Source organism: Papilio machaon, chromosome 15, assembly GCF_912999745.1.
Source record: "Papilio machaon chromosome 15, ilPapMach1.1, whole genome shotgun sequence".
NCBI lineage: Eukaryota > Metazoa > Arthropoda > Insecta > Lepidoptera > Papilionidae > Papilio > Papilio machaon.
In genome coordinates, this window is record NC_060000.1 from 728007 (window position 1) to 748995 (window position 20989).

General features: G+C 32.4%; 2 protein-coding genes across 2 annotated transcripts in view; one reads left to right on the forward strand and one right to left on the reverse strand.

The window, feature by feature from the left end:
* Positions 1 to 9756, reverse strand: part of LOC106712635 (potassium voltage-gated channel protein Shaw) — an 89938-nt gene extending 80182 nt beyond the window's left edge. The window contains exon 1 of the mRNA XM_045681353.1: positions 9646 to 9756. Coding sequence (XP_045537309.1) covers positions 9646 to 9689 — 44 coding nt within the window. The 5' untranslated portion in view covers positions 9690 to 9756. The remainder of the gene's footprint in view (positions 1 to 9645) is intronic.
* A 3998-nt stretch (positions 9757 to 13754) lies between these two features.
* Positions 13755 to 20500, forward strand: LOC106718498. Its single transcript, XM_014512587.2, has 4 exons — positions 13755 to 13916; positions 15040 to 15128; positions 19567 to 19752; positions 20390 to 20500. Exons 1-4 carry the CDS (start codon positions 13814 to 13816, stop codon positions 20492 to 20494), a joined length of 483 nt encoding a protein of 160 aa, XP_014368073.2. The 5' UTR covers positions 13755 to 13813; the 3' UTR covers positions 20495 to 20500.
* The last annotated feature ends 489 nt before the right edge of the window (positions 20501 to 20989 follow it).

The window sequence follows — 20989 nt, forward strand, 5'->3', positions numbered from 1 at the left end:
TTTCACCTGACATTCATTCGTTCTATTTCCATGGAACAATGATCCTTTTGTGCCATTGTGATCGTCAGTAACAAAGCGATTTCCCGACGATATTCAAAATTGATTCATAATCAAATACAATTCAATTTGAGCACAAAACGTACCTCAGGTGCGTTGATATTGTAATATTAAAACAATTTATCGTAGGTTTCCAAGACCAAAATACCCGTTTGTAACATACTAGCTGGCGACCGCGGCTCCGTCCTCGTGGAATTAAAAAAAACGTAAAAAGTAGCCTATGTGTTCTTTCAGATTATGTTCTATATCTGTGCCAAATTTCATCAAGATCCTTCAAGCTGTTCCGTAGATACCTTCACAAAGATCCATCCATCTAAACATTCGCATTTATAATATTAGTAAGATTGTTATCTCTCTTGTGTCAACGATAAAAACAGAAATATGTTTAATACAGAATAATGTTATACACAGAAATGTTGGTATCAGAAACCAACGTTGAAACAGTTAATTTACGTTATAAAATCTTCAAATATCTATATATATATAAGAAAGTCGTGTTAGTTACACTATTTATAACTCAAGAACGGCTGAATCGATTTGACTGAAAATTGGTGTGCAGGTAGCTTAGAACCAGGAAACGGACATAGGATCATTTTTACCCCGTTTTCTATTTTTTATTCCGCGCGGACGGAGTCGCGGGTAAAAGCTAGTTTATAATATTAGTAAGATTGTTATCTCTTTTTTGTCAACGATAAAAACAGGAATTATTATATGTTTTATACAGAAATGTTGGTATCAAAAACCAACGTTGAAACAGTTTATTTATGTTATAAAATCTTCAAATGTTTTTGAATAAATTTCTCTTCGTAAAAGTAACCAAGATTATCGTATTATTGTTATAAAACCAAATTTCTTTGGTCTAATAAGTTTAATAATATTACTAGTTTTTTATTATACGTATCAAAGACTAAAATATGTCAGAAAATACTTTGTATATATGTGTAATCAGAATTAGGTAACAAAAAAAAACCATATGTTGTTTTTGTACTGTATATACAAAATATTTATCCAATATAGAGATCTAAACACATTTTTGTTGACTGTTTCATATACTAATAATCTAGACCAATAAAGCGTAAGTTGGAAAAGTATTTTCATCAAAAATATGATATACTAGTTAAGTTAACGTCAGAACTTCAGAATAGTATATTCCATAGTAATCTAAAACGTGACATGAAACTAGAAAACATTTTCTAGAAATAGGATTCTCAAACTTGAACAGAAAATGTAACCATCACATTATTGTAATGCATGTCTTGATTCAATTGTTTTATTAACATCACAAAACTTCGTTATTTGAAGTTATGTTACACATTTTGAATTATACTAATTAAAGAATATAAAAAGCATTCAAGTTAAAAGGTTCATTAAATAAATGAACAAAATATAAGCACCCAGGAAATTTCAACGTGGGGTACGTTTTGGAGTACGTTAAAATTATTGATTTCCATTGACGCAATCATTATCAATTCTTATAGATGTTTTCTTTTAAACAGTTTCAATGTTTTTTCTTTTAAAATATTCCGTAAAAATTTTTGCTAAAGAAAATGTACAACATATAATGTATATCCAAAGTAACTTTGTCTTATTCAGAAGTATTTTAAACATCTTTAATCCTGTAAATATTTGAGCTGTACAAAATACGTCGAGCCTCAGTGGTAAGAGTTGCGCTGAGACTCGTTTGTTGTGTTTCTAGCAACTTAAACGATTAAATTTTCGTTATACGCCTGCTATTTACAGTTTTCAACAAATATTTGCTACTTTAAGGCGTTCACAACTTATATTTGGACATACTTGGTTGAGCATTTTCACGTGTGAAATAATTTAATACAAACTAATGAAAACACTGCATAGGTTTTAGATACAAACTAAGCAATTATTTTTTTAAGTGCATTCATACGAGTAAAACTACACGCTATCAATAAAATTAAGTTTGTATTCTTATAAAATAAATGAGCAATTTCTCATCCATGATAATTCACAATTAAAGAGAAAGGCGCTGAAGTGTGAATAATACGCCTACCCTTTATTTACGACACTCTGCCTACATCTTTTGAATAATGTATGGATAAATTCATGTTCTAGTAAATACATTCAGTTGTGATTAGCATCAACTAGTTATTTACATATTTATTTTCTTCGAATAATCTTACCTCAATCTTCAAAAAAGAATTCGTATCAACTTAAGATTCGGTATATAAATTAAAACAGTTTTTCCTTCGCTCTATCTAACGAACAAAGACGTAAGGTTCTGTTAAAGGATATACTAAATCACTTAGAACCAAACTCAAACTATGCGACTTTTTACACTCAGAATTCTAGAGCAAAATTTGCTTAAGTAGATCCCGCGAGATAAACGCTGGCTCATGCAAGCCGTAAATTATAACTTATGAGCAAATTTGCGACACTCCATTTGCTTGCTTTTATATCTAGAAGGCTAATGTAAAACCTTATTTAATCTTATAAATTAAAACCTCATGTAATTTTTTAGCGAAGACTAATTTTAATACTAAATCTATGCTAAGTGTTACCCTTAATGACAAATGAATGAATCTGAGTATGGCTGGAAGGTTGTAATTTTCTCGGTCTTTTTCAAACTTTTAAACATATTTTGTTACGGTGATTACAATCGTTTTTAACTTAAGAATTTTTACAGATCTGTAAGTTTATCTTTGTATAGTTCTAAAAATAATTTCCTATATAAAAATGAAATATTATTTAACTGTACTCGAAACAGGAAACGGCATTAGACTGGCAGTGCGATCAATCATCGTGCGTTTGTATAAATTACAGATGAGCATTTGACATTTGCACGATTGTTCGCACGAGTCGACATCAGTCATCACCGGCATAGCGATATATTCACAGTTCTTATGTCTCACAAAATTGTTATCTTTTTGAAAAAAGAAACGAGAATTGTTTTAGTTGAGTATTTTCAAGAAAGACAACGTAATTGTAAAAGTAAGTTTAATGGTATATTAACTCTATTCAAACAGCTTGTAGTAACTTCTCGATACAGATTATAAAATTAACTTCTAATTAAATTTTTTCGTTACTTTTATAAAATGATACCCGGCTAAAACTCAGATTTTTTCACCCCCTCGATCAGTGCGCTACGCGTCCTGGCCAGAGCGACGCTACGAAGAAACCTTAATAAACCTCACCCTAATGATGGACCTCCGACGGATCCGAAACTAGTTGGTGCCGCCACCGAGATTATAAAATGTTAAGCAAAGTTAGTATATAAATTTTTATATTAGAAAAGGGGATAAACGAGCGGCGGGAATATCGCACGCAGTATATCCGCAACATCAAAAGTACTGCAAATACGTTGCCTGACTTTTAGAAAGAGATACGCTCGCTTTATCCCTCGTTATAATCGTAATGCGAGTCGCATACATGAAAGATATAGTCAAGGTAAACCACAACCCAAGTTTACTTTACAATCCATTGTTCTATAAAACACTATCTAATCCAAACTATTCGTGTAAAATATTACCGTCAGTACTTCAAATATTAAGTATCAAAACAGTAATCAAAACAGGGTCACAGTAATATCTGTGTTATGCTATTTTCACACGAGAGTATAACAGTAAGGTAGAGCAGTAGATACTGCAGTATTGCTATTGTTTGAAAGTTCACTTACTATAAAAACGGTGCTGTTTCTAGATGTGTGCGTTCTAACAATAGTAGTACTGTTATGCTCAACTATTTGTGCTGCCTTTGTGTGAAACTAGCATTACTTTGGAGTAGGGTGCGAGACAAAGGATAATGTAATGAGTTCCCTCCGCCGTTACAGAGAGGCACGTATCCCTCTGAGTGCGTTCATTGTTGGCGCTAATTCTATGTTTGACTTAAACATTTGCTTCGTATAATAACTACACAGTTCAACTGTGCAGATATAAAGCTCTATGGTATTTCAACCTTTGAGAGATAACCTACTAGTAGTTGCCCGCGACTTCGTCCGTCCGGAATTAAGAAATAATCTAGTAATGATATAGTCTATGTCACCCGTGGATAGTGTAGCTTCAATTGTCATTTATATTGGAATGTCGTTTTGTATTGGAAACTAGCTTCAACCCGCGACTTCGTCCGCGCGGTATAAAAAAATGCACACAAGATAAAAAAGTTCCTATATCCGTCTCCTAGTTCTAAGCTACCTCCCCATCAATTTTCAGCTAAATCAGTTCGACCGATCTTGAGTTATAAATAGTATAACTAACACGACTTTCTTTTATATATATAGATGACAACACTAAGAGAATTTACTTCAACAGAAGGACTCCGAATGCCTCTTTTCAATTCTTCTTTATGTTATAATCTATCTATGGATATAAGAAAGCATAAATTACAAAATCTCTGAATTGGGTTTCACTAGAAATTGTTGTTTGACATAATTAGGTTTATCCGATACACCAAGGACACAGCGGATTATGCAAGGATTAAACTTTCAGTTGGCAGCGATTGCAAACAATAGCCAACTTTGAGTCGAAGTTGCCAAGGATTTATTTTCAATTATCACCCAATAAACTGAGTTGTGTTTATTATTGTAAGATGTATATAAAGCTATTACATTATCTTGTTGCGTTCAGGTTTTGTCTCTATTTATGAAATATATTTAAAAAAAAAACTAAAGTAAAATAAATTGTTAGATTTTGCTTTCGATTCAAAGAAAGAACTCATGTGTAGCTTTCTTTGCATTGCTGCTCTTTTCGAATGTATTCTTAGAAGAATACTTAAATAAAATGAAAGAGCGGAGAAAAATTCATAGATATGTCAAGAATAAAACTGATTTTAGTCAAACACTGGTTTATTATCTTTCACATTTCTCCTCTCTCTCCACTTTTCTCCTTTTTTGTTTTGTTCTCATTTATTTTAAAAATAATAATTGGAACTTTAACCCTTTTAAAATAAACTTTAAACATTAATAAAGAATTCAAAGTCAACAATAATTCAAATTTTCCTTACAAAGGTTAAAATATTGCATATTTAGCCATTCTAGTTATCCCCAAGGAAAATGCCGCTTTAACGAGAACTCAGTTAATAGCAAGTTATTACTGAGCTTTAGAAATCTTAATATCCCAATGTTTTTCCTTTCATTATTATTTATCACCTTGTTAAATAAATAATAGTTCTAAAATAGAAAACAAAAGAGTCGAGAAATTTTTCAAGAGCTTTCATCTTTTAATTTATATTTTTATTATAAAAACAAATGAATATTAACTCTCAAAAACTACACTCAGAAGGCTTCTGAGACCAAAATCCCCGTTGTAAACATATTGTTATCTTTATTTTGTCAAAGATATTGAGAGGGATGACGATATTGGTCTCAGAAACCAACGATAAGTAATATTGGTAACTTAGATTTAAACAAACTAGTCCATTATTCGAAATTCGAACATAAATTGTAATCTTTTTTTTTTCATTAAAAACAGCTTTATACACATTGCTATGTTATTTGTCAATGTGTCGAACACGTTCATTAATTTGCGTAATGTCCTTAAAAAGGAGTACAAAATTTTCATTTTCCTTATTGAACCTCAGCCAATTTTCACAAGTTTAATAAAACTACAATGTGAACTGATTTAGACTACCTATAACAATCAATACATCGTAAAAGTCTTTCTGTTTTTGTATCGAGTTTCGAACAAATAGCAATTCTATCTTTGTTCCGATAACACTTTTATTGGGCAACTAAAATATATTCATGACGTACTGAGATCAGACGTTAACAAAATCTTTCAACATACTAGCCTCTGGTACTTTTTGATGTAGATTTTTCTAGACCTAAACACAAATTGAAAGAAAAAACTTTTTAAAAACAAGCTTTTATTATGTTATTGTTAATTAAAATAACTAGAAACTAAAAAAAAAGACAAAGTACGCATCAAGACGATTCAAATAAGCCTAAACTCGATGAGTTAATGTAGTTTCATTGCGAAGTTCCTATTGCCATCTTCTAGCTCCATCACCAGATCAGCACCATCTAATATATAAAATTCTCGAATCGCGGTGTTTGTGGTTAAATTCCTCCGAAACGGCTTTCCCGATTCTCATGAAATTTTGTGTGCATATTGGGTAGGTCTGAGAATCGGACAACATCTATTTTTCATACCCCTATTAAGTTTTTTGAACTGCGCGCGGACGGAGTCGCGGACGACAGCTAGTATCATTATAATATTGCATTTTGATGCAATTTACAGCTGTATGCAAAATTGCTGTTCAATCAGTAACCGAATAGTGGATCAAAATTAATTTGCAAGATTTCATAACATATATCTATACAGGTGAAACTAAATATAAGCTTGTAAGAAACGATTAAAGCAGCACTAAAAATAACAATGTTAGTACGTTTAGAAATTACATTTGTTATAGTACAAGAAATCGTTAAAATCGTGAAGTGACGGTCCAGAAACAATTGCAATGCGTTAAAAGTTTGCAGATGCGTTGCATCTTTTTAACGTACAGGAAAAGGAATATGCCAAATCTCCTGCCAAATAAACTTTCACTATCCATCTTTTCGGTATTAAAATGGTGGGAAGGGGGAGATAGAATTTAGCTTACATACACTTATAAGACGAAACGTCGTACATCTATTTTAACTCCTGTCTTCTGTGTGGTCGTGGTATTTTACCGGTTATAATGGGTTTTTCGAATAGCATCTAATGATGCTTCAAACTAACACTGTTAAATACATGATCAATGCTTGCTTTATCTTTATAACAGACACCTACCAGGAAGAAACTAGTAAATAAATGTTGGCCTCATTTCAATGTATACCGTCATAAATATAAATCAATATTATAACATATATAATATAACATATTGATTTATTATCTAACGTGAATACAGGAAATGAATGTATAATATTTAGGTGTTAATGTATTTGAACGTGGGTGAAACATAAAATAATTTTAGAAATGCATAATACATAGCCTTCAGAAGAAGAGTGGTCTATCTCCGGTAAATGATCTATGAAACACGTACACATATAGTTATTATATAAGAATGTATTGAATTACAATTATTACAAAAACTTATCTTTCAATTACGAGCATAATTAGCTGTCGCCCGAGATTTAATTCGCGCGGAATTAATAAAATAAAAAAAACTTAATTACTAAGACCACATGGTCTTCCAGATTATGGTCTACATCTATGCCAAATTTCATCGAGATCCGTTCTGTAGATACCTTGTAACGATCATCCATTCATCCATCCAAACATTCGCATTTATAATATTAGTAAGATTTAAATTTAATACCAAGAAATAATACACATTTAAATATATTAATAAGCAACGTAGATGAAATCTAATTTTGATGATACGATGTTCCCACTTCCCTCCTACGCAGTGATAATTGAAGTCAACAATAAATATTAGTTCTGCTAACTATATTTATCATAGTGAATAACGTATGAGGAAACGAACTCTCAACACTAATTTCTTATGAAAAAATCATATATGTATGTAACATTGATGTAAACCAGTACGCTCTTTAAATTTAGATAAAAACTCGACTGACACTACTAGATGAAATAACGCCATCTGTTGTCAGCTTTTTACAACATCTTTAATTTAAACTAAATTAAGTTTAATGTTATATTTAACACTTTTTTGAAGAATAAATTCAAAATCATCGAAAATCTTATTTAGCGATGAAAAATAAAATTTAAGGCGAGTAAGATTTGAACTCGTTTTATAGCTATATTAAGAATACAACACTAGACAGTTATTTTGTGAAGATGTACATATTTCAACAAAGAATATCTATTGCATTTCTCAGTAATATTTGTTTATGTTATTGAAAGCAAATCATTGTAGAAGCTGTTTCTTTAATTTAATGTTTAGGTTAACAATGAAAGAAATATTCAAAACATTGGCCAACTTTTGTGATTTATAATTTCCCTTTTTAATAACAAGTCAGTTAATAACAGAGAGCTAAACTAAACTACCGAGACATAGATAATATTTATTTATATACATAAAAATAGTTTGTGAATGGTTACTATATAACTGTGAACGAATTTAATTTATAAACTTACTAGAGATATTGTAAACTGATCGTAAATTATGAAAAGAAAGTCCGAATACAAACAGTTCACATTTTGACTATTTTTATCTTTATTACCTACTAGCTGTCGCCCGTGACTCCGTCCGCACGGTATTAAAAAAACTTTAGAAAGTTGAGTATTTGTTATTCCAGACTATTTTCTACATCTATGCCAAATTTCATCAAGATCAGTTGAACGGTTTTGAAGATACCTTTTAACAAAAATCTATTAATGCATTCTGCCATACATCCAAATTTTTGCATTTCTAAATACATTATCTTAAGATTGCTTGTTCAAATTTAAATCAAACACATTAAAAAGTACATCTATGATGAAACTATGACGTTAAATTTTTTTCATAGTTTATTCATTTGCCATAGTTTATAATGAGATTTAAAAAAAAAAAACTTACATTTTTACTTGACTGTACTTCAATTATGTTAATGCATACACATCATATTGTAGCTTAAGAACAGCTTTAACAGCAGAAGTTACAAATTAAGTAAAAACATTCAGGACATAGGATTAACTAAGAACTTTAGAATAACAAATCTAGCATAAACATAACAGATTGAGAAAGTATTGATTAGAAAAAGTTTTAAACACATAGTTTTCTCTATTTCCCGCACTCAGACTCGTTAAATAGATACTTAAGAAGATCCTCGGCGTAGATTTTTCCGACAAAATCTTCCCACAAAGACTTCTATTAGTTAGTTAAATTATTGGACTTTATAATATGTAACTTATAACACATGCATATTTGAAAGTAATATTTTGCTGAAATAATAACTGATTTAATTCAATATATTTTAAAATGTTTCTTTATCTGTTTGTTTAGTAGAAATATAAAATGGCGTTGTTACATACAATAGTTTACATTTGAATAATCTCATTTAAATTGCAAATTCGTGTCCACGCCTCGTCGTTATTGAGAGAGTAGACGAGCAATGGACTATACATTCAAAATAAACCATTTATTTAGATTTTACAAAATATTATAAAGTACATAAAATAGCACAAGGAAGATTGTAATAATCGATGAATATAAATTAAGGCTTGTTAAGTCGTCATGTATTTTAACAGTGTTAGATACCGTAACAACAATATTTGTTCGAATGGGCTGGGTCGACCGGTGAAATACCACGACCACACAGAAGTAATTCCGCATTTCGTCTGATGAGTATGGTGCCGGAGGCCTAATTTTAGTCCTCTTTACTTTCCCGTCCTTTTATTATTAGGAGAGGATGGGAAGGGAAAGTGGATTTGGCTGAAGAGGGGACACATAAGAAGGAGAAATATCCGCTTTCTGTGCATCCCTGATTAAAGGTACGCAGCGCATCTGTATTTCCGAATGTGTATGGGCAACGATCGTCTCGCTATTTCGGCGGATTCGGCCACCTTATGATATAAAAAAAACGTGGAATTAAAAACCAGGCATTTCTAAACTCAAGCTAAACATTGCAAGGCTATAAATCTCCGCAATCTTTCACTGTGCTACTATCTTAGGCTAAGGTATAAAAATAACAAAGGATACCTTATTCCGCCAACGTTTAAAATGATCCGATTCTCACCATCCATTACTGCACTCTATAATGGTCTTTTGGTAATCATCGATACTTGCATATGTTTCACAACACTTCGCGATCACAACACTACTCACAAAAAAAAAAAAAAATTTTGTATTCAGCAAAAGAAAAAAATGAAGATCGAACCGGAAAAAGTTTCGTGGCGAATTTCCTCTGCTTTTTATTATTACGTGTGTTATTGTAACTCGAAACGAAGGTAATCCGCGTCCGTTCACCACGGCGGTCGGCGCGTCACTGAGATGAACAGGGTTGCCACCCCCCACCTGTGGCCCAACGCACTGCAGTCACCCCTTTGCGCCTTTCAAGTCTACGACGACGGTCAGCCTCGCGTAAGCAAACACTACGCTTTCACATTTCCGCTATCATATAAACACAAACGTCTCTTCTTTGACCGCTTACAGCGTTGTTATTTAAATTAATTCAATTTGATTGATTCAGAGAATGTTTCTGCGAAATCTTCACGGTCACGACTACGTAAAATACAATTCGGTGAAATTGAAAAACGAAATACACCGACTAGAATAAACATAAATCGCTTTAACACGATTGGAATCTATCGAATAAATTACATACGTAAATATAATGTTTCGAAGTGAGCTTATTTTAATGTAACTTTTTCTACGTAAAAAATAGAAAAATAACTACTATGTTTTTTTCAATCGAGAATAACTCGTAAGGTTTTTTCTACAATTAAAAAAAACACATTATATTGTTTAAAGAACTGTTAAAGTAAAATTATATAAGCTCGCATGCTGTAATTTTTCCAGCTGCGGGTTTTAACGAAATACAATCAACTCGCAGGCCGTTGATTAATGCTTCTTTCTAGACTTGATTAACCGTGATATAAGAATGGACACCACAAATATCTGTTAATATTGGAAAAGGTTAACCCGAAAATCGGTTGTGGTATAAGAACGTTATAGATCAATTTAACTTGTTAAAAACAATGAATTTCTTTACCGCATACAAACATATATTTCTATCCCTCTCATCTTCTTCGAAAAGGTAGAGATATCAATATACTTTCGTCCAGGTTTATTCGACAAACATACATTAAAAATAATATGACATCGTACTATTTCTAACATTTCAACATTGAAACAGTTCTTTAGTAAACCTATAGTTTTCCCACATCGCCTCCGGTGCTACGAATGTTCATACAAAGTTTGGACTAAAGCGCCCCGAGCGTAGCACCTAAAAAGCTACGAGCTACGAAACACAGTTCAAACAAAGTAGCGTTAGAACAATAATTATAATTTCTATTAATTCGCTTTCATCTTGAATTTTAAATAATTAGTCTTTTCTCAATATAAAAGCTCATTGTTTGTGATGTTATGTTACTAGGTTGTTACATCAAAGGTGTTCTGCCGCTGTTATATACAAAAATATGTTTCCGAAAAATACCGCATTCTTCAAATACCTAGTTTGTATGTTGATGACACTTTCTGCCACACCCACAGTCGTTTAAAGATCACTTTAACTGTCACTTAGTGTACATTACTCTTTCTAAAGCTACACGATAAGTAAGCCTTAGTGACCACTTATTGATTTACATGTGGAATGGCCAGTTCTCTACCATTGTAGCGTATTTTCTCATATTAAGTAAGCTTCAACAAGCTTTTACTTGTATCTTCACTTCAACGCGTAACTTACTGTTTACAAAACTCAGAATCCTTACTACACAAAGACGTAAGGTCTCAATTACTGTAGATTCAATGTGGTATATCTACACTTAAAGATACCCTCAGTGATCATTTACCAACTCTAAGTGTAGCAGTAAAACATTCAGGAATTAAATACTGTAGCTATATTATGTATAAGTTAATCAGTTTAACATAACACGGCTTTAATAAACGGTCATTAGGCAGAACTGACGCCCAGCTGTTGTGCCGGGCTTAATTAAGATGCCGTGAATTATTTATAACCGACAGGTAGACGTTTAATTGATATATTTTGACGCAACGATGCCGTATCTCGGTTTGCGTAAATTGCATTGTTTAATCAACAACTGACAAGACTTTAATTTATTAAATATACTTCACGCCTGACAATCACACTGGTAAAATAACCTTGAGGAATAGATACTATACAGTGGTAGAGTTAGGAACAACAACATCTATTGTACGAATTGGTCGACTTAACCGGTGAAATAACGCGCAAAAGACAGGCGTTAAGTGGAAGCAATTCCAGTTTTCGTCTGATAAGTGTGCATACAGGAGGCCTAACTTCGATAATTTATCCGTTAAAGCTTTTTTCTTGTAAAGAAATAAAAAGTAAAAGAGGGGACGCTTGGAAATGGGAAACATCCTATATCTGTGTGTCCCATCCTCTGTTGATTATAACACAAGTATCTGCAAATGCGGATACGTTGTGTTATAATGGGCAGCGGTCACGTCGCTATTTTGGCTAATTTATGTGGCCGTTCCATCGTTTGCCACTTTATATCTACTATAAATATACAACAAATATAATACAATACATGTTACGCCCATATCCCAAAGGGGTAAGCAGAGATAGACCTATTATTTGGTGCGGTCATGGTGCACGTCTCTTACATCTATTTTTTTTATATTGCTGTATAAAAATATGTAACATCGTGACTAACATTTTAAAGTAAAACATGCCTACGGTATGGTATAAGGATTTTTTGTTTAATTTATTAGTAAATATAAAGTTAGCTACGAGCTCTATGAACATTATCAGTATTGTTTTCTATTTCTCTTACAACACAATCATTAGCTACTTCAATAACTTGAATTTACATAGAATCTAGAGCAAGTCATAAAATCGTGTAACAACTGTCGCTAGTGTAATAACAAAATTTATTCCCGCAGCTCAATTTTATTTTCAAGAATATTTTCTCTCGACACAGGCACTTAAGCCAGAAGTGGCAACTCTCAAAGGCTGAAACGTTTCCTCGACTAAATTAAACTTTAAATTGAACATGCAAAAATTCTAACGTTCCTTTGACTCGACTGTAGGCAAGTGAGCTTTGAATTAAAAAAAATATATCAACTTATTTAAAATAAAGATACTCGTACTTTATGAAAGTCATAATACATTTTTAGGAATGGTAACGACTATGAAATTATAACAAAATCAAAGTTCTTAATGTGTGTCGTGAGTACGTTTTTCAACTCTATAAATAAAAACCGAAGCCACTACATCCGTAATTTAAAGATGAAGGGACGCACAGAACGAGGATATACCCCATTCCTTTGCTTCCCCTCCGCCGTCAAATTTACTTCCCCTTCTCATCCCTTACTTATAAAAAAAGTATGGGAAGGGAAAGGGGATTAAAATTAGGCCTTCGATACGCACACTCATCAGACGAAACGCGGAATTACTTCCACTTGACGCCTGTCTTATGTGTGATCGTGGTATTTCACCGGTCGAGCCAGCCAATTCGTGCATTTGATTCTGGCCACTGTAAAAAATGAACTAGTGACAATCAAAAAAATAATTAAAATGATCTAAGACCTTATGTAAGGACTTTTCTTTCTTTTTTCAATCAAACCATTCATAAAAAACAGTTGCTCAGTATAGCGCTGATTTTAAGGTTGAAAATTGCTTGACGTCACTGCATGGCAAATAAAAGGCTATTATCGGTTCGAAAATTAACAGACGACCCGATTTTTACAGATTATGTCAAAGAATAAAAATTTACCAAAGATTATGAATTTTATCTAACCAAAACTATTACCATAAATTCGACATCTTTACATTGTTTTGAATCCAGAAACCAAACTATTTCATTTCAACTTCTAAATGTCTAAAAAAAAACTAAATAAATAAACTGTTCATTACAATAACAAATTGAACCTATCTAAAATAAATACATCAAACGATTCTAAAAAAGAAAACGGCCCACTTTCAGCTGCAACCTTCAAAATCGCTGAAAATAACCGATCGACCGATCAGTTGCAAAGATAAAAAATGTTTATCTACTATAACGAAATCGATTGCGCCTTGGTTCTCTATGTTTGAATTTCTGAGGAAATTCTTTACTATCTCATCACAGAAGACCTTATCAGATAGACTGAGAGCTAGATAAAGACAAATCAATTGAGCAATTTAGAATCTAGTAGTCACTCGTGCCGTGTTTTATTCACAGCTATGTTTCGTGTAATTTTGTTAAGTTTATTTTTATATTCCTTCGGCACATGCTATCCGCGTTTCTTTGAAACGAAGCACTTCAAAGTTGGGATTGAATATGATCGTATGTATACTTTTCATTTTTATATGTAATACTAGTTGTTAACCGCGACGTCATTCGCGCAAAATTAAGAAAATCTTGTAATAAATATATCCTATAGCATCCAGGGTAAGTGTAGCTGTGTAAATTGATTCAGTAGTAACAGAGCCTACTCAATGCAAACATACAAACAAACAAATCTTTTCTCTTATTAGTATTTATATAGATAGCAATGGGCTAAGTAAAAACTTTTCAATGATTGTCTTTGGATTCGAAAACAAAAGATTTTAATATGTAGCAACTTTGTTAATAGTTGCAGCTAATTTTCACTTTAAATTTCAATAGTTACATTAAAAATGAAAAGAAAAGCGCGTCTGATAATTAATACGTATAATTATAACTGTCAAAACTTTTCAATATTCAATTTTTACAATTAACTAGACGCGGAATAAAAAAATAGAAAACGGGGTAAAAATTATCCTATGTCCGTTTCCTGGCTCTAAGCTACCTGCCCACCAATCTTCAGTCAAATCGATTCAGCTGTTCTTGAGTTATAAATAGTGTAACTAACACGACTTTCTTTTATATATATATAGATAACAAATAACATTACTGTGGTATGTACTTTTTAAATGTGAAAAAATTTGAAGATTATTTTAGGTTCTATAATCCATTAACAAATGAATATTGTTTGCGTATATTTATGATACGTATTAGAAATAATATAAAGAATTTCCTTAAATAAAAACCGTGTCAGGAATACAGTTTGCGCGTATGAGTCATTGTCAGTCATTTTATCAAAAACTTTGAAAAATATTGATAACAAAACTATGAGCAATTTTTTTTATCATCTTTTACAAAGTTGAAATTGTTATTTTCAGATTAAAGTAATCCAATTTAACTTAATTTTGTTTTTAGTTTACTTTTGTTAACAAGCCTTAAAGTAAATGAGCCTAGATTGACTTTTTGGTTAAGTTCGTATTTTAATTTCAAAGTGTTTGTAAAATGTATTTTCTTTTTTTTTGTCACATAACTTACATTTGTTAGTAGCGTAGAGAATAAAACATTTAATTATTACTATGCCTGAGTAAGTTTTTTGCAATATATAATTTAATACATGTTCAAACACAAACTTAACTATTTCCAGGGTCGCTGCCGATGAGCGGAGGTTCTGACCGTTACAGGCATAGAAATAACTATGATCCCTTCTTTGTAACCGTCACTGCATCTGCGAAGGTATGATTAAACAATTATAACACTAGACTAAGGCTCTATGTACACAAGCTGTAAGTTTTCAAAACCTGGCGTTTTTAGTCACTAAGCGACATACGCAATACAATGTTTTAGAGTTTCGTACACATGAACGCGTCGTCGACATTTTTATCAGTCATCGCCAAAGCCAGTCGATCGCAACCTGTTAGTTAAAATCGTCGAGAAAAAGTCGTCGTGATTTTCAAGATGGCGGAGCAAGTCCATACAGAAGATATGTACTGACCGAATTGATTCGCGTCGACGATTTAACGCTGTACTCGTATGTGCGGAGCGCGCGCAACGCGATATTCTCGGCACTATGATACAATATTACTTTAAAGATTTACGTTGCATTGTGTATATTATACTTTGAAATAGAAGTGTAAAACGAGCAAAGGTTATACGATTAAAACATTTGTAACAAATTGAACCTCACATAAAACTAATATGAAATAACAATTGTTTAATTGTTTACGCTCGATTGGCGACATTTGACGAGTAACGCGGTTTTATAAATTCCGAATTTGAACTAAAAAAACTTACAGAATATTTAAGTTTTTACAATGCAGACTAAAATGTTGCTTTCTCTTTATTATCTTATCTTCAAAAGAGAAACTATCTATCTTGCTTATCAAATGAGATTAAAAATTCATTCAAAATGTAAATCCTACTAAAACAAAGTCAACAATTTTACTAACAAATCCATTGCGTGTTTTTTTCTAATATTTTACTTACTGTTATATACACTTCCGTTTATTATTCACAGAACGTAACTCCACAGCATAAAATAAACTGAACTGTGTTTGAATACTGTTCGGTAAATCAACAAAAAACGTAACATTTTGCATTTTCTCCTGAAATAAAGCGGCTTGCGAATTGTGGCCTTTATCTCGTGACCCACCGCTTTGAAATTGCGTTACTCATTAACAAATACCTTTAAGCTATTGAATATATTGATAAGTGCAGCGATTAGCGGGTAATATTAATCAGACTACTGATAGCCTAGATCTTGTCTCTGTCAAACTTGCTTTTGTAAAGTACATTAGATAATCTGCGATTTGAAATATTTAAGGATCTATCTTAAGCACAAATAAGTTTTATTTATTCATTTTGTATCTATTTTTCCCCTTAATTCATTCACAGAATGTGTAGGATTTGAAAACTACTTATTTCGATTTCAAAATTTATTTTTTTGCATAGTAATTTTGTCAGTACTTACTTCTACTTACTTGCTCTAGTAATTTAATAAAAAAAAAATGCGTCATTAGATTGGTCAACTGCAATACATTACGAACCCGCTTTTCGCTCCGCTCATCACTGTTTACTGTTCTAATTTATTTTCTCCGTGTTCCATTGTCCGTATCTTTTCGTATGATATTTCTTATAATCATAACAGAAAAGGCTTTTATTATAACGATCTCGTGTGGATATAATTGTAATTAGTTTCATTTATATCTGTTTATATATTTGTATCCAATGTTTATTAACAAATCTAGCCTTGTACTTCTATTGTAACAGAGTGTAAGAACATTGTTGTTATCCCTGTTTTTTTTAAGATAATAAGAGGGATTACGATATTGTTGTCATGCAGGTAAGATAATGAAAACTCGTTAAGATGCATTCCCAATTAAATAAAATAGACAAACTGATTAATAACGCATAATGTTCTAGAATACAAACTATCAAATATGGATTCACATAAACTTAATAATTTAGTTCTATATTCCAGCTTAATAGCCTTATACTTAAAGTACAAGTTATCGGATAAAAGGTAATAAAAGACGGCGAGATACCATCCACACCACCTGGATGGCTAACATTCCTCAACGGCGTATTTTTCACGGAATTTCCTATCTCGCACAGATGCTTTGTAGAATGATTATCCTCGGCAGTATTTCCAGACTTATGGTCCTACAAAGAGCTAGTGTACTTTTGTTCAAAGACAACGCATCTGCAGTCGCTGTGGTGTTCGGAGCACGGGCATCGATGATCACCTCGGTGTTCCCACCGCTAGTTTGCTTCCTCTTCTAGAATAAAATAACTATTAATAACTATTAAAGTTTTTTTGCAGAATACTTGACTTATTAAGAATTGCTGGTTACAATTACTTAAAGACTGTCATAATCTGTTGAGTACCTCTTTAAAACCACGTAGAATAAGAGGTACTGTTTAAAAAGCACTTAGACAGTCCTTTTACGGTCCAATGGGCGCTGATTGGATGGCTACAGCGGCCACTTATCCTTCTGAATATAAAATGGAACGATCTATAATTCCATTTTATGTCGGCCCGTCTGCGTTTTAGATGCCTGTTAGTACAGATAATGTCTTATAATTTGCTTAATAAGTTTTCACAAATTGTAAGGATTTAATCTGACGTTAGCAAATTTTATCTTTTGCAATTTCTTGAATTGCTTATTGATTCTTGATTCTTACTTAGTTATTTCTATCCTTTCTATTTAGCGTTGTTATTATTTAATATTTGTTCTAACTCTACATTAAATTTGTAATATAACTTAGTTAATTACATTCGTGTAATAGTTGCTTCTTTTATCATTGTTAATATGTAACAAAAATGGTCATCGAGTGAAAGTTTTGATGTATCCTCTTGAATACAACTTTGTTAAACTATTATTAACTAGCTTTTACCCGCGACTCCGTCCGCGTGTAATAATAAAAAATAGAAAACGGGGTAAAAATTATCCTATGTCCTATTCCTGGTTCTAAGCTACATGCCCACCAATTTTCAGTCAAATCGATTCAGCCGTTCTTGAGTTATAAATAGTGTAACTAACACGACTTTCTTTTATATATATAGATGAATTAAGCAACGGCCCAACTCACGTTTGATCGTCCGGTGACGACACCGACTAGTTTCGGACCCATCGGGGGTTCATCTTGGTCCGAAACTAGTCGGTGCCGTCGCCGGACGATCAAACATGAGTTAAGCCGTTTCTTAATTAATTAATTATGATGATAATTAAGTATGAATTTAAACTATTATTTAACATAGGACCTTGTGTGTGTTTTATTTTTGGTTATAAATGTTTTTCCTTTCTTTTTCCAACTATTTCCGTAATATAATATTTCACAATGGACCCTTTTTTTACACATCTCTCAATACGTCAGACCCAAAAGGGTCACAAGCAGATTGGTACATTACTCTGATGGCATCACTTTTTCAAGCCGTCTAAGGGACTCTATTTCGATCTGTTTCTGAGGTATTTACTGGAAATTGCGGTGACAGGGATACATATTACAAGTTTCTACACAATGTAACTTCAGATGACATTGAAAAATCATAAACTGACCTGTAATTATTTAATAACAAAAAAACTGTATTTATATGAATGTAGATAAATTATACAACTATACTATACATCTATCGAATATATTCTGCGATGGAAAAAAAACACTCGTAAACAGACTTCTGTCTGTGAATTTGAACTTTAATGACACCGCTCGTATTTTCAGTGGTCTTCAAAGTAAAAGCCTGCGTGAAAGTGAATGGCGTAAAATTTTTATTACGTTCGTGCCGCGAATGTACATCGCTAGAGGAAGACCACATAAGATAAAAAAAAATTCTTAAGCACATTAAACTACTCAAAAATCTTCTTTTAGAAGATATCTATATATTATTTTTAATTATACAGTTGTCACAAAATAATAGATTTTCTTAAAAATGAAATGTCGAATTACCCAACTGTTACGAGGAATGTCCTTAAAAACTTACTACTTTAGAAAGTCCCATGTTAGCCTTTTTTATAATAAAAATAGACAAAAAATTAATTCTATTTGTTTACAAGTCAAGTAACATTTAAGATATACAATTTTATGTCTCTAAACTATTTAAATGGAACCAAATTTAATATATTTGGATATAAACCCGTTGTCCATTAATTTGGGCACACTGCAAACCACAAGAGTTTCTCTCCGATATATTCGGAAGCGAGATACTTTGTCAATGGCAGTTTAGTGGCCAGGTGGTCTGAGGTCAGACTACCTTCATACTATGTGGAATAAAATCTACGGTATAATTCACTGGCAAATCGTGAGCTATATTAATGTAGGAAAGTCCTGCTCGAAGGACCAACGTTTCACATATTAGATAAGATTGAACGTCGATATAGTGGCACTTTAAGATACCTATTTTAAAGTTAAAGATTCTAAATAAATAAATGTATTATTGTGAATTCTTTTTAAATAAATAGTTATTAAATAAACTTTAAATAATTATTTAATTTTGTAGTTTTAAAGTACATTTAACTGAAATCTTAATCTCTTCTAAGAGTCGTTAACGCCAAGAGACGTCCCTTAGGGATGATCTTAGTGTAGATTTTGTATGAGAGATCTACTCCAAGAGACTGCTAAAGTAATTACTAAACGACTCTTAGCAACTCTAATAATAGTCTTTTGTATACCACAGAAAGGCTACGTGATGTCGTATTTAGAAGTTTCGGCGACAACAGACGCCTTAGCAGAGGTTACCTTCGAGCTGATTCGCGGCAAGACCGGCTCCAGGAATATGGTCTTCCAGCTGGTCTCCAACCACAGCGACTTCCTAGCATACTCCTATATGGCTTACGGCATCCGAGAGGAGGAGTACAAAAAGGTGACCTCAGTGTCGTTGGGGAGTGGATAGGTAAAATCCGTGATGTGAAAAATAAGGTAAAGGCGTGAATAGACTGATAAGCCTTGTATATTCGGTAAATCATTAGTTTAATATAAGTGTTTTAATCAAAACATGTCATCATTAATTATAATAAGTATTTCTAAACCTACATATTTCATTAATAAAACTTGCGCCCGAAATTAATATTTATTCTTTTTCATTTGCGATTACATTGTTTTATAGTAGACATTGAAAGATAATTTTTTTGTAAAGCGCCATCTTTTGAAAATTATTGAAATGTTTGTCAATTTACTTTAATGTCGAATCATTTTGTAAAAGTACAAAATACCAGCAAAAGATGGCGCTCAATTTGGGATTTTAAATTAATTAAGGTTAATTTAATTATTGTATATCTTGTTTTTAACTTAGTAACAATTTTTTTTTAATTTGTACAAATGTATTTTTATCATTGAAAATATTTTTAACACTCCAGTTGTCTAGAAAATTTTTACGATGCCCTTAGTCGATAAGAGATGTCGCTGTGTGTTTCAAAAGCTAAAACTACGCCAAAACGTAAATCAGCATGTCTATCGTTTCTGTTTTATATTTCTAATTTTGATAATATTATTTGTTTCAGGTCACAAACATAGTATCTCTGCCGATACAGAACCATAGCTTTGCAACGAGTTTCAACTGTTATGTACTTTTATTAAATTTATTGTTTATTAAGTTGATTATGTAGTAAATATGTAATATTAGAACACTTGTTTCAATATAAATCATGTTATTCCTACACACGAAACAAAAGAACTAGAATTTAATCGGCTGTGCTACAGTACAGTTTTGATAGCTTCAACTTTCCTTTGGAGATCCCGGGACTCTCACCAGCTGCACTTGAGGATGGCAATAAGGAGGTTTTAGTAAGTCTCAAATAACCCTGTCTTTCCCCCAGAAGGCAGGGTACATTTAAAAAATTAACCTCCCCCCCCCCCCCCCCCGAAAAAAAAATCATTTATTGACGATTGTCGCACAGACCGCCAGGTACCATCTGTAGGACCATAGGGTCCCTAAAGATGATTAAGGACAGACACTGGCTCACCACTACCACACTGGAGCTCAGGCGCACGTCCGCTTCGTACCGCGTTCGTCACTCAACTACTCACGGACAGCTGTGCCTTCCAGTGTGGTACATGAGACAGTGAATTGTATCTATTCCATAGACACAAACACTACATCC

Excerpts from the sequence above, each read along its gene's own strand:
- LOC106718498 (XM_014512587.2), top strand. The coding sequence starts at position 13,814 with ATGTTTCGTGTAATTTTGTTAAGTTTATTTTTATATTCCTTCGGCACA. Across the intron at positions 15,129-19,566 it reads CCGTCACTGCATCTGCGAAG|AAAGGCTACGTGATGTCGTA; the intron begins GTATGATTAAAC and ends TGTATACCACAG. Across the intron at positions 19,753-20,389 it reads GAGAGGAGGAGTACAAAAAG|GTCACAAACATAGTATCTCT; the intron begins GTGACCTCAGTG and ends TATTTGTTTCAG.